Source organism: Dendropsophus ebraccatus, chromosome 3, assembly GCF_027789765.1.
Source record: "Dendropsophus ebraccatus isolate aDenEbr1 chromosome 3, aDenEbr1.pat, whole genome shotgun sequence".
Lineage (NCBI taxonomy): Eukaryota > Metazoa > Chordata > Amphibia > Anura > Hylidae > Dendropsophus > Dendropsophus ebraccatus.
Window position 1 is genome coordinate 57,432,745 of NC_091456.1, and position 13,615 is coordinate 57,446,359.

At 40.5% G+C, this 13,615-nt stretch overlaps 1 protein-coding gene across 6 annotated transcripts in view; it reads right to left on the reverse strand.

Moving 5' to 3' along the window:
• The window catches only part of PCSK5 (proprotein convertase subtilisin/kexin type 5), a 341,536-nt gene that overhangs the window by 98,418 nt on the left and 229,503 nt on the right, over positions 1-13,615 (reverse strand). Inside the window, exon 21 of one of the 6 annotated variants that reach the window (XM_069961825.1) lies at positions 11,581-12,128. The exons of 4 other annotated variants lie outside the window; for them this stretch is intronic. In XM_069961825.1, the coding sequence (XP_069817926.1) occupies positions 12,022-12,128 (107 nt within the window). In that variant the 3' untranslated portion in view covers positions 11,581-12,021. Of the gene's footprint in view, positions 1-11,580; positions 12,138-13,615 lie in introns of those variants that run through there. One more of the 6 variants, XM_069961824.1, reaches the window with a different exon arrangement.

Below are 13,615 nucleotides of genomic sequence, written 5' to 3' on the forward strand. Positions count from 1 at the left end.
TCAATAGTCCAGGCGATTTTAAGAAACTTTGTAATTAGGTTTATTAGCCGAAAAGTGCATTTTTATCATGAAAAAGCAGTTTGAAGCTCTCCGCCCTGTCTTCATTGTTCTCTAGGAAGAGGGGAGAGATGAAGCACCAAAACAGGACATCAAAGAGTTAATTTGCAGCTACATCACCAAGCTATCTCCTCTGACATTAGCATCTGACCTCTCTGACCTCTGAATAGGGGCTTTCAGCGGCTCCCTGTGGTGTAATCCTTTAGGCCCTATTCCACGAATCGACTAGAGGAGCAAATGAGCGCTATCAGCGCTCGTTTGCTCCTCGTTCCCCGCTCGCTGCTGCCGCTATTCCACGTGGCAGCAGCGAGCGGGCGAGTCTGGGGAGGGCTGGGGGGAGCTGCGGGGGGCTGCCCGGGTGATTGCTGATCGTCTGGGCAGCCCATAGGATACAGCAGCGTCTGCTGCCGACGCTCCTATTCCATAGACGACGGCAGCAGATTGTTGCTGTATCAGTCGTTTGTTTTTCAATATGTTGAAAAACAAACGACTGCAACGATCAGCCGTCATGGATGACAGAAAGGAGAGGAGGGGGAAACCTGGGGAAAGGCTTTTTAAATGCAGATAATGGCATATTTGCCTAATAAACCCAATTACAAAGTTTCTTAAAATCGCCTGGACTATTGATTTCTGCAAAAAAATTTTTTAACGACAGTGACACTTGCCCAACAAATGGCCAACCCCTATCTGACTCTCCACTCACAACCCCTTGAATTTTGATCTTTTTTGGCTAATTTTTATTTTAATGGTACTCTATAATATGTTAATAGGGCAGAAATATTTGTCGGACAATATTAAAATATAAAATCTTATAAAAAGCAATTACTCAATTATGTGGGGGAGGGGGAAACGGCCTTACTAGACGCGAATTAAACTACAGACTGCACAGAAATGGCATAAAAAAAAACTTACCTTCATCCTTAGCCCCCCCACCCCCACATGCGCAATATGCACAATAGAGAGCTATTAGCATGTTATATTTGTCTAACCCGCTGATAGTTTCCCTTTAACTGTTCTATTTTTCAGCTATTGAGCTGTGTCAGTGATACTTTTGAATCACTCTTTATTTCATTTTTGCTACAATGTAATGTGACTAAATTTTGAACTTTGGTTATATTTGGCAGAAAGGTACCTTCCCCAATATGCAATTACTTCCCTGTAGGAAGCCAAGTGCCCCCTGTAGGTAGTTGCCCCTTTAGATAAAGAATACACACTACATATGTCCTCTCTCTCTCGCTGCTAGGGTCTGCTCCCTCCCCAGATGTATGCACTGTGCGTGTGTCTGAGCCGGGGTGTAGTGAAGAGGTCCTGTGCTACTCCCAGCATCCTGTAGACTGTAGGTTCAATGCTGTGAGGATTCTCCCCTTCCACAGGAGTCAGGTAGGTGCTGGGAACCTAGGAGGCTGTTTACCCTGCTTATCCTTTGTCCTGCCCCACAACGGGGCACTAGATAGATGCCAAAAAAGTCAGTGAACCATTTAAATGCTGTGATTGCTATTGATTAAAATATTTAGGTGGTTAAATAACCAGCATCAGCAAAATCACTGATGTCAGCCAATAGCGATGATTGCCAATTGCTGACAGCATCTGGTACTCACTGGGGATGTTGTGCGCCCCAACACTCGCATGCTGTACATGTATGGGGCACAGTGTTAAAGAGTCACTGTCAATTAAAATACCTTTCGACATGTCAGCAAGCTTGTCAAACGTTATTGATCGCATTTGTCCCACACCATTCACAACAGATATTTTTCATGTCTTCCCTCCTCCCCTTCCCCTCACAGTGAACCCTGAACAGGTAACAGAGCATATCTAGGACACTCTCCTATAGAATCCTATCAGTCTGCTCCAGACTTCAGTTTGTTGTGGCCCATATGGCTACTGTAAAGCATATCTCTGGATGCTGCTTAAAGGAGAAGTCCGGCGAAAATTTTTATTTAAGTATTGTATTGCCCTAAAAAAGTAATACAAATCACCAATATACATTTTTTACAGGAAATACTTATATATGTGTTTTTCCCTGCACTTACTACTGCATCAAGGCTTCACTTCCTGGATAAAATGGTGATGTCACGACCCGACTCCCAGAGCTGTGCGGGCTGTGGCTGCTGGAGAGGATGATGGTAGGGGGACACTGAGGGACACAGGGCACTGGAGGGACACTGAGGGACACAGGGCACTGGAGAGACACTGAGGGACACAGGGCACTGGAGTGACACTGAGCATCCCTCTGCCATCATCCTCTTCAGCAGCCACAGCCCGCACATCTCTGGGAGTCGGGTCGTGACATCACCATGTTATCCAGGAAGTGAAGCCTTGATACAGTAGTAAGTGCAGGGAAAAAGCACTTTATAAGCATTTCCCATAATAAGTGTATATTGCTGATTTGTATAACTTTTGGGGGGCAATACAATACTTAAATAAATATTTTCCATAGATTTCTCCTTTGAGACAGCAAAGGCAAAATGGCAGCATCTGTAATTGTATACATAAAATGGAATATAAGAATCTACAATCAGAAACAGATTAGCAAAAATGTGTTTAACATTTGCTTTTCATTAGAAACAAAAAGACAACACATTTCCGTTAGGTTGTATATTTCCGGCTGCTTACAGTGGTCACTAGAGAAAGTCTATTGTGTTATTAACTTCATTGTACTAGGGTATTTATTTTAGCTATAAAAAATTATTATTATTATTATTATTATTTAGGGACAATCATTCACTAAACCAGGACAGATGTTTTACAGATAACATTACATAAGTGGCTCCAGGAAATGCAAGGTCCGCGTTTTAATGATGTTGCAACTCTTATTGGATGGGAAGTGTAAAGCAACTAAGATTTGCTGTTAGGCTCCTAAGCTCCAATGTGACAATAGATTTATTGTTTAGTACTGTATGTTTCTATTATTGAGAACTTGTGCAACATGTATGTGCATTTCCTGTAGTCAGATAAAGATTATGTTGTACAACACTTGTGTTTCATACACCATCTGGTTAAATACCAAAAAATAGACCTACCTCCATTAGGAGTTACTGCTTCACATGAGCTACAGCAAATCCTGTTAGCTAGATATGAGATGTATGTAGCACAATAAGCATTGTAATAAAATCTTGTTGAGACAAAGACCCAAAATTGCATCCAACAGTGGTCTTTTGGGGAGGGGTGTCCTTCTCAAAGAAGATGGCTAGTATGCATAATATATGGTGAAAATTAATCAGTCACATAAAGTCTGGTCAGAATAATGAGGTGTTGTTTTTTTTTCGGTAAGATTTTACCGTATTTCCAAATGGACAACATACAGTTAGGTGTAATAAGCTCCCTGCATATATATACATATTCATAAGGTATTGTGGGATAGCTGTATTTAAAAATAGTGTCTTTATGGCCTGCATGTCCTTATGTCTGACTGGTCTGCAAAAACATACTTTGTTTTTCTACTGCATTAAAAAGTGCAGTGGATTATAATTTACATGTACATTACAACATTCACATACAACAAACAACATTATGCTTTTAAACCAGTATCATTTGTTTGTTTGTTTGTATGTATGTCTACTTCACATTTATTTATGCATTTCTTTTTTTTCCCGTTAATTAACTGTAGTCACAAAATAATTTCCTGGAAATATAAATTACCAAAGAGCACGCCTCTTAGTACAGCCGGCCAGACCTGCGCCCTGTTGCAGGCATTGCACAAACATCTCCACCTGCTTTGAAGCAGGTGTAGATTTATGCCTGGTTTGTGCCTGTATACAGGCAAGAACCTTCAGAAATCAGTCACAGGAGGAGCTCCACCTCCTCCCCGCCTTGTCATACTATGAGGGATAGGGCAGGTGTACGCTACGGAAAAGGGGCGAATCTGCCTCTTTTTCGCGGCGTATGCCAAGGGTGCACAATGATAAATCCCCCCTATGAAAAATTGTAGCCCTTCTAAGTTTACTGAATCCTATGAACAAAGGCATAAGTATAAGCTCTAGATCATGGCTCTTTAAACTGCGGCCCTCCAGCTGTTGCAATACTACATTTCCCATCATGCCTGGACAGAAAAATCCAAAGCTTTAGCTGTCTCGGCATGATGGGAATTGTGGTTTTGCAACAGCTGGAGAGCCGAAGTTTGGAGACCCATGATCTAGATCCTCAATACTATATCTGGGAACTGGCAACAACTCGGCTTTCTAGTGCATGTAATTACAACATTCTGAATAGGGTCTATACACATCATTTATATTATCTATCTATCTATCTATCTATCTATCTATCTATCTATCTAGTGAGTTCTTTATGGGAAGAATCATGATTGTAAAGATAGTATAACCTATGCTATAAAGTAGCTATAACCATACTATTGGGTAGATAGAAATCGGGGGCCAATTGAGGTGCAAGAACATTGTTGTTTTTTCTGGAGAATAACAAATTGGCCTGAATTTTCTGCTATATGACACCATCATACCTTTAACTTTTGCTTTTCAGTTTCAGTTTCCTGTCCATTCCATCTACTTTTGATTTACCTATGGGGCCTATTAATGCTAGTTACGCCCCTGATGCCCTATAGCTATACCTCTGAATATGAAAGTGGCACAGATATGACACCAAGAACACGATAGATTTTTACTTAAAAGTGCCTATTCTTTCAGTAACACAGGGCTTCAAGCACATTGTTCCTGCTTTACAGCACAGAAGGTTACACACATTGCAGATAACACCATGGAGAAAAAATGTACTTTGTAGCAGATGTGTGCCACATGTTCTTCTCTCCCATTTGATACATTATTTATGCCACTTTCAGCATAACAGTTATTTATCAAATACCAAAGGGGAAAATTGAAATCGCCAGGAAGCAGAATGTGCAACATACTTTTTACGCTACGTAATTCTATCATAGCTCTTATGGATGTCTATTAAAGCGACATCTGTTAGAAAAGAGAGAACACTTATATCTGTGTATCTACACTGTATAAGATAGAGTCATGTGCTATGTGGAAACTAAGTGTGCAATGTGTAATTACAATGGTTTATATCATTGCCTAATGAGAAACTTACATTGGAGAACAATGTTATATTCTTCTCCATAAATGTACAGTAGAAAAAGATGGGAGATGATGAATACATTTCCTTAGATAGAGGTCTGTATAACAGGAATCTTCTAGTTATTCTCTCCCCTCCTGTCTGTTTGCTTGAGGCAGTTACTATGAAACTGTCTAGTAGCCTGATCCAGAGTAATGGATCAGGCAATTATGGCTGCCTGAGACTGGACAGTTTTCAATGGAGTTCCAGGGGTTAACGTCTCTTCAAAAGATCCTTGGCTTGCAAATTATAGAGCATGCTATGTGAGTCTGCCAAAGTGTTTTCTTGTATCGTTGTCCTTGTTCCCAGTCTCTTGGGTATTTCTTGATAACTGTTGTGTTATCCTCCCATTTGTATTTGAAATTTGCAGCCTTTGGTTTACTCAGTTTTGTTGCTCTGGGACCTAAAGCTTGTTAGATTATGCCAGGGCATATTAGGCATATCTCTATACACATATAGGGATATATGTGTATCATGCAGGCAGATCATGCAACTGCTATGGACTACTGTATAGTAAGAGAGGGGGACAGTCCTGGTTAGTTACATCTCCTCTGCTATTGGATATGAGACATTGTTGCAGAATCACTTCTTCAAATAAACTGCATTGTTAGCAAACAAGTGATAAGAAAAGCCCCAAGAGTCATAGAAAAAGTTGGGGAACCAAAAGCAAACCCTTGAGTCATGGGTGGCAGAGTCGGTTACCATAATTGAATCCAATTTTTATCTATACTATGGGATTCTGCATCTTTTATATACTATATGCCATTGATTTCAACCTACAAAAACGTATTTTTATATTTTCCAGGAGTTTGATGCGTAGTGGAACATATTGTAGAACATTTTAACCATCATTAAGAAAAAAAAAACAACAGTAAAAAAGCAAGCACATGAAATATTTATGTTGACATCACATGCCTTTATGACTATACAAAGTAAACCAGAAACATTCGTATGTTTGGTCTTTGATCTACTCAGTAAGCCCAAAATCCTTTTGTTTTTTAACATCAGAGTCTTGATCATATTTCATATTATTTAGAAAGATATTTTTATAGTGAGTGTACATGAGCAACATATTAACCAAAGAAAAAAAAGTATGTATGTACAGAGAAAGCAGCAAATGTTAACCTACAAGGAACACATATGACCAAGAAAACGTGTATATATATATATATTTTTTTTTTGCATTTACCGGTTCCTCCAGTAACCAGAGTAACAGGATTGGTGGTTTCATCATGAGGTGATCCTAGATGTATAGCTTGCTCAAAAAATTTACAGTAACTTTCATAAGATCTAAAACACAGTAACAGGTAATACTTTCAGGAACAAAGGACAAGGACTTTCTTAAAGAGGTTGGTTACTTTATAGAAAGAAATGTGTGTGTGTAGTATAAGTAAGTGTATTGACAGCACTTATTGACAGCAGCTCTCTGTGTACCTCATAGAGCTAAAATTAGATTCTCTTCCTCCAGGCTGTGCTATCCTGCTCTGTGGTGAGGCTGTCCTTAAGATGGCCAACATGGAGCAGCATGTGACCCTGCCCCACCATGCTGCTGGGGTGGGGCATGGTCACATGCTCCCCCATGTTGGCCATCTTATGGACAGACTCACTAGAGCCTGGAGAAGGGGAGCCTGAATTTAGCTCTATGAGGTACACAGGGAGCTGTTGTCAGTATATACAGTGAGTACACTTACTAATACTGTACACTGAGCCATTTTACTATAAAGTGGCCAACCCCTTTAATGACTTCCTTACCTCCTTAAGAGATACATCTAACCAGTGTATCATTTTCTTGATAACGCTCTGTTTTCAGAATGGCTATGGGCATCCTTTCTTTCAAATTTTCCCCCTAAAACATGAGCAAGTCACAGATCAAGCAACATGAAAATGAAAATATTATTCTCAAGGTAAATGAATGGAAATATAAATTGATCTCCCTAAACCACTGAAGGCATAAACTTTGACTCAGATTTACAATTACAAATGTGCCAGGATTCTGGTGTAATTTGTGTCTTACATGACCACTAGGTCTGACAAAAGAGGCATGACCTCTAAATAAAGGGTGAAGCCTCAATGAGCAAAAAACTGCAGCAAAACTTTGGAGCACAATTCTGGCAATAATCGCCCCATGTAAATAGGCCATTGATCAGCCAATGAGTGGGTAATGCCCGCTCAGCAGCTGGTTGGATCTTAAGTGCAGCTGGTAAAATCAGTGTTATTGGCTGCACATCTCCAGTTTTGACAGAGAGATGTGTTTGCTCACAACATTGCATTTAAATGTCCCATGAGTGATACAGCAAGGCACTGTAAGTAAGCGTCAATCCTAAGTGGCCACATATTAGGTCGGGTAAAAGGACCCTTAGACTAGACCTATTACTGTCTTAAACTGTCAGATTTATTATTCAGCCTGATACACTATCTGGTGCATTTGAAGAATGTCTAAGGGGGACATTTATCATGTGGCACATAGGGCATTTTCTGGTGCAGAGGTCCCATAAACGCTTGATTTGCGAATAATTTATTCGCAAGTGGGCTCTCCGTGCCACTAGCGCCAGAGAGGTGAGGAGGGGGCGTTACAGGAGGTGCGGCAGCACACAGAGGGGGCTCGACCTCTGCGTGCTCCGCATTTATCATTTTTCCGGCAGAAAAATGTCAGTAAAACCTATGCAAGCTCTGAGTTTCACTTTGTCCGCATGGATGGGCTTCATGTGCACGCGATTTACTGTGCAGTGCACCTCTACATAAATCCCCAGCGCTCCAGAGCTGTGGGGGCATTCGTATGCCCGGCATAAAAAAAACAGGACTTAATAAATGTCCCTCTAAGTCTTCAATAGGTATTCGACCTTTTTAGTAAATCTAGGCCAGTATGTTTGGTTTAGGATACCATTTTACAGTTCATCTATACTTAGAATCTGCATAAAAGTAAAAAAAAAAAAAAAAAAAGTGCTGTTCCAGAAAAGAAATGTAATGAATTGGAACCACAAAGTTATACAGACTTAAATCTTCTAGTACTTATCAGCTGCTATATGCCCTGCAGGAAGTGCTTTCCAGTCTGACACAGTGCTCTCTGCTGCCAGCTCTGTCTGTGATGGGAACTTCCAGAGCAGCAGCAAATCCCCATAGAAAACCTCCCCTGCCCTGGACAGTTCCTGTCATGGACAAAGGTGGCAGCAGAGAGCACCATATCAGACTGGAAAGAATCCACAAGTGATGTATTCTTTTTCCAATTAATTTTTATTATAAGTTTTTAAGACATACAACCATAAGCAATATAAATCATATTTTAAAAAAAATCATATAAAAAAGAACATATTTGGACTCACAGGTCCAGCTTGAATAGACAGCTAGTCTAGTTATTCTTATGCAATTAGCTAATTGTATAAGAAAAACAACTGCTCTCTGCTGCCACCTTTGTCTGGGACAAGAATTGTCCATGGCAGTAACTATCTCCATAGCAAAATTCTCCTACTCTGGACAGTTCCTGACATGGACAGAGGTGGTAGCAGAGAAGACTGTGTCAGACTGAAAATAAAAAAAAAAGCTATTTTTATTCTCCGGACTACCCCTTTATTACCTTGCATTACTTTGAACAATGAGTTTGGAGTTGCCGTCACAATGATGCTGGCTGACGATGATGGCCAACAATAGTGATGAGCAAGAATGCTTGGTTACGTTGTGCTGCTCAGGATACAAAAAGCTTGTTGATTTGCACAATGCTTTTTCACAGCCTTAAACTCATGCCCTGGTCTTCAATTATCACAACACTGTCCCCTCTCAGCTGCTGATTTGCTGGTTGGAGTCTTTGCTCAGCCAATTAGCGCCCTGCATCGGTGTCCCGCCTCAGCCATTGGCCATAGATAGAAGACCAGAGCGGTAAGTGTAATTTTACTCAACCTCCCCACTCACACCCACCTACCCACCCAACAGGTGATTCATGTAACCCCCCTGGGGGCCAGACTTTGTAAGATCCAGTTCAACCAGGTACCCTCCTCTCTGCTCTACAGGGGCACCTGGTTAAATGCTTTAGTCTCCCATTGCTTTATCATCTTGTTATTCAAGTTGGGGCTGGTGACTCTAGTTGGGCACTTAAGCAAAAATGCTCATCTAAAATCATCAAGCACTTGAGCATTTTAGTGCTCAATCGATTCTAGTCAACAAGTTTTTAAATACATACAGTTTTTAAATACATTACTTCACTAACAATTCTGCATTTTTTTATGTAGAATTTTTTGTTGTTGTAAACTGTATAATGTGTTCAGTAGTGAAAATACATTAAACTTTAGGAGAGCCATAGACAAAACACTACTTTAACTCATCTGACAACTAACTTCCTATGCAGCTTAGCTATACAGGTCATTTCCATGGAGGCAAGGTAGGACACTTCTGAGGAACCCTATCATGGGGAAAACAAGAAACAGGATAGTCCAACATTTTAGTGTGATTGTTTTCCTAGGCAGGAGACATCTGGTGACCACTGGCCAGCTCATCGATATGATTTGCTTGGAAAACACTTTTAGGTCTGCCCACATATATATTATTTCTATGGTCAGCATACAAAAACATCTCACATTTGAACAAAGTATAGGATAGTGTGAAATGTATTAACTTATATATCACATTGGTCAACCTGACATAAAATGAGAACCCATACATACACATCTTGTAATGTATTGCCACTTTAACTTTCTATGAGAAATTATCAAAATTAAAAATGAAAGTATAAAACAATATATTTTACACAACCATACAGAAAAAAACTCCAAAAACTCCTTTTACAATCATTAAATAAAGTGATTTTTATGACAACCGTTATGGTAAATGAATATGTCTGTACACATATCGACTCTAAAATAAGTATTATTTAAATAATATGCAAAGCTCTTAGCCCTTTTCCCGGCTAGACAAATTTAATAATAACATACAGTAGTTTTCATGGTTTAACCAACTTAAGGGGTTTTCTCATCTTATAAAGTGATGGCATATTATGTCCTCTGGGACCCTTAATTGATCTTGAGAATGAAGAGTCGCCACTTCTAAGTTTTATCAGTACGGTGGCTCATACAGGAACAACCATAAAAGTACTACATCAGCACCCACCCCTTCTTTCCTAAAATCAATAGGGGGTCTCAGAGGTTGGCGCCCACCAATCAAATTGCTGGCATATCACATCAATATGTGTCTTCCTTATTATATTCCTTTAATACATGTATATCAACCATATGATAAATAATCTGAATGGACAAATCCATTTTGAATTGTATACAATAAAAAAATAGGTATGGTAATTTAAGCATAAAAGGTCGAATATTCCTTTTATCATACTCCCTCCGAGACATGATCAGTAGAGATGGGCGAACCTCAAGCATTTTATTACCGATGGCTGAAGAACTTGGATACAGCCCTAATGCTGCCTGGAAAACAGGGATAGAGCCATAAGCTAAGTTCACACAACGTAAATTTTCTATTAACTACGCCGTTGTTGCCAATTTGCAACAACGGCCATGATTAATAAAAAAATTTACATTGCACTGCATTCAATGGAATCCCAGCTGGAGTGTATACACATAGGGGGAGATTAATGAAAGGATGTAAATATACACCTGGTGTAAACTGCCCACAGCAACCAATCACAGCTCCGTTTTCAGCTCTGGTAGAATAAAAGAGGAGCTGTGATTGGTTGCTGTGAGCAGTTTACACCAGGTGTATATTTACACCCTTTCATAAATCTCCCCCATAGTATACAATTCGGCCAGGATGCCTAGCAGCCACAGGAAAAACTGACATGTCAGTTTTGTGCGACCGATATTCATTGAATAGCAGCCGCACAGATCTGTCAGTTCACACAGTGGAAAGTGCGGCTCCGGACGCACTTCCTATTGTTGGCTATGGTGAATTAGGATGGGTCCACATCCCAATTCAGCACAAAAGAAGTTCATCCGTCTGGTACTGCAGTACTGGCCGGGATGATCTTCACTGATATCAGACATTCTGTGACCCGCCCAGGTCACAGAACGGCCCGTGTTTTACAGCGTGTGAACCTGGCCATAGGCCGTATCCATGCTTTTCATTACTCCCTAGGGCTGCATCCAACTTCTTCAGCCACCAATAATCAAACCGCAAGCCTTCATGTTTGGACAAACTCAAGCATGCTAGACGTTCCTTTATCTCTAATGATCAGGTATGAGAGGGGCCTGTCCTTGACTCCTCAGTCTCACACTGAAGGTTTTCCGAGTCCATATTCAAGCCTTCAGATTTTTCCTATAATAACGCGGTAATCTCTTTTTATCCATCGGCTAACTACATGTGAAACGTTCATCTAGATAAACCCTGAGAATTTCTTGCAGATCTATACAAGCTTTTGACACCTTAACAGAAGTCATGGTAAGTATGCCCAGAATTCTTCCTCATGTAGTGATATCCAAGCATGTTCATCAACAGAAAACAAATAAACAAATGAAATAAAAACTGTGGATAAATATTTTTATATTTCACAGAAAAAACAAGACATAAATCACTGTATCCCTTCATTAAATGGCAGGTCATCTCAGTACTACATAAGACGTGTCGTAGCCCATCCTGCCTTGGGGAGGCCAAACAATAAACAAGAAAAAGCAATACCTTGAAGCTGACATCACATCATTAGCTGACTCTTTATTTTGGCATCAATGCTTTGGTCACACAATACTGACTGTGGATCCAGGTGCTTGAAAGTAAACACCCAGTAATACAAGGTAGGTCTGTTGTAGTTTGTTTCTTTGAAGTTCCAACCAAACAGTTCACCATTCCCCCCACCAAAAGGGGGACCAGGGCGATAGAGAGTGAGAGAAAGAGGTGGCTTTTTTTATTATTAATATGAAAAATCTAGAAGTCTAATAAGTGGCATCTTCTGCAGCAGTTCAATCACACCTTGAGTGTACATGTTCTGCAGCAGAGTTGCTGAAGTACTTTCCTTATGCACAGGTTGTTCTTTTTTACTAGCATACAGAAGCCACCCTCAGCCCACGCTTCTTCCGTTGCTTTCCCGAGGTTGACAGTAGGAAGGAGCAGAAATGTCAAGATTTTCAAGATGGACACGGAGGAAGGTTTGATTGGTAAGAACAGGCAGATTGGGTGAGAGAAACCATTCAGCAGCAGGAAACAAGGCAATTTGATCCATCAGAGGTAGAATTTCATTCAACATGGTTTCAACAGGTAGGAATATAGGGGTCCATGGACAGTGATTGACATCCATTGATGAAAGAGAGAAACGAAACAGGAAAAAAAAAACAGTAGAAAATTAGAATTTAACATCAAGAATTTGTGATAAATATAGCAGATATGGTATGTCATATTCAAGGACAATGCAATAATGGAAAAGGAATCGGGTAACAGAATGTTCTATAAGTGCAACCTGTATTTAATTTACTGCTTTCCTGTAAAGTAAGAGATATACGGTATACAAGAAAATCATATATCATAGGAAAGAATGTTTTTGTTGACATGTAGCTCAAAGCCTTAGGTTCAATTTCATATATTCTCTTAGAGAATTTTGGGTTAAGGTGGAGGAATTCTGCATTAAGCCCCGCCGTGGACCCCACTCGAATCCTACCTGATGCAGTAAGTCAATGCGATACCACGCACGTTGCCACCCTCCACTCCAGGAATTGACATGTCTTTGAGCAGAGAGCAGAGGCATGCACGAGGCATGGCATTGACACACTGAGGCGGGTGGGTTTCCAAGTGGAGTCCACGGCAGGAGCTCCACGCGGAATTCCGCCTGTTTCAGTGTGAATAGACCCTCATAGGGAAAGGAGGGCTGTGTCCAGGACTCTCATCTCTGCCAGAATGAGGAGCAGTACAAAGAGTATATCTTGTACTGGAGGATCTGTCCTGTCCTGCATTGCACACACAACCAAATGACTGGCATGAGAACTGTGTTACACCTAATCCCCCCATGGTGGCGCTGCAGTGAAACTGAATACTTACTGTACTTCCAGGATCCTTGCTTCTGAGGATGCCAAAAAGAAAATACTTTGGGAATGCTAAGAACTAGGGACTGTACAACTCGTACATACTTAATACTTCTCACAGCTGGGCGTTTGGTCTGCCAAAATGTAGCCAGTCCTTTGTTAGCAAAACAGCAGCAGAAATCTTTTTTTTCCTGATCATCCAGAACCCCTGGCTGACAGCTCTTGACTACCTGGGACAAACCCTTTAACTCCTAGGCATAGTGTTACTATTGTTCATTGCTGACATACGCTACATGCAGTTATCAGGGCATCACATGCCACAAATGGGCATTACAATAGGAGTTAAAGCGTTTAAACTTTGGGGGAATCTGGACTGTTACACAAAGAGCGTGGACAATTCCTTCTAAGACTACAAAGAATGACAGATGTGACTTTTACACTCTATAAATAAGGCTGGTGTGAAGAGGTTTGTGCTGTGAGATGTCTTCCTCTGCATGCTGTCAATAAACTGAAAACATTTCAAGGAAATTCTGTCATTGGGTTAA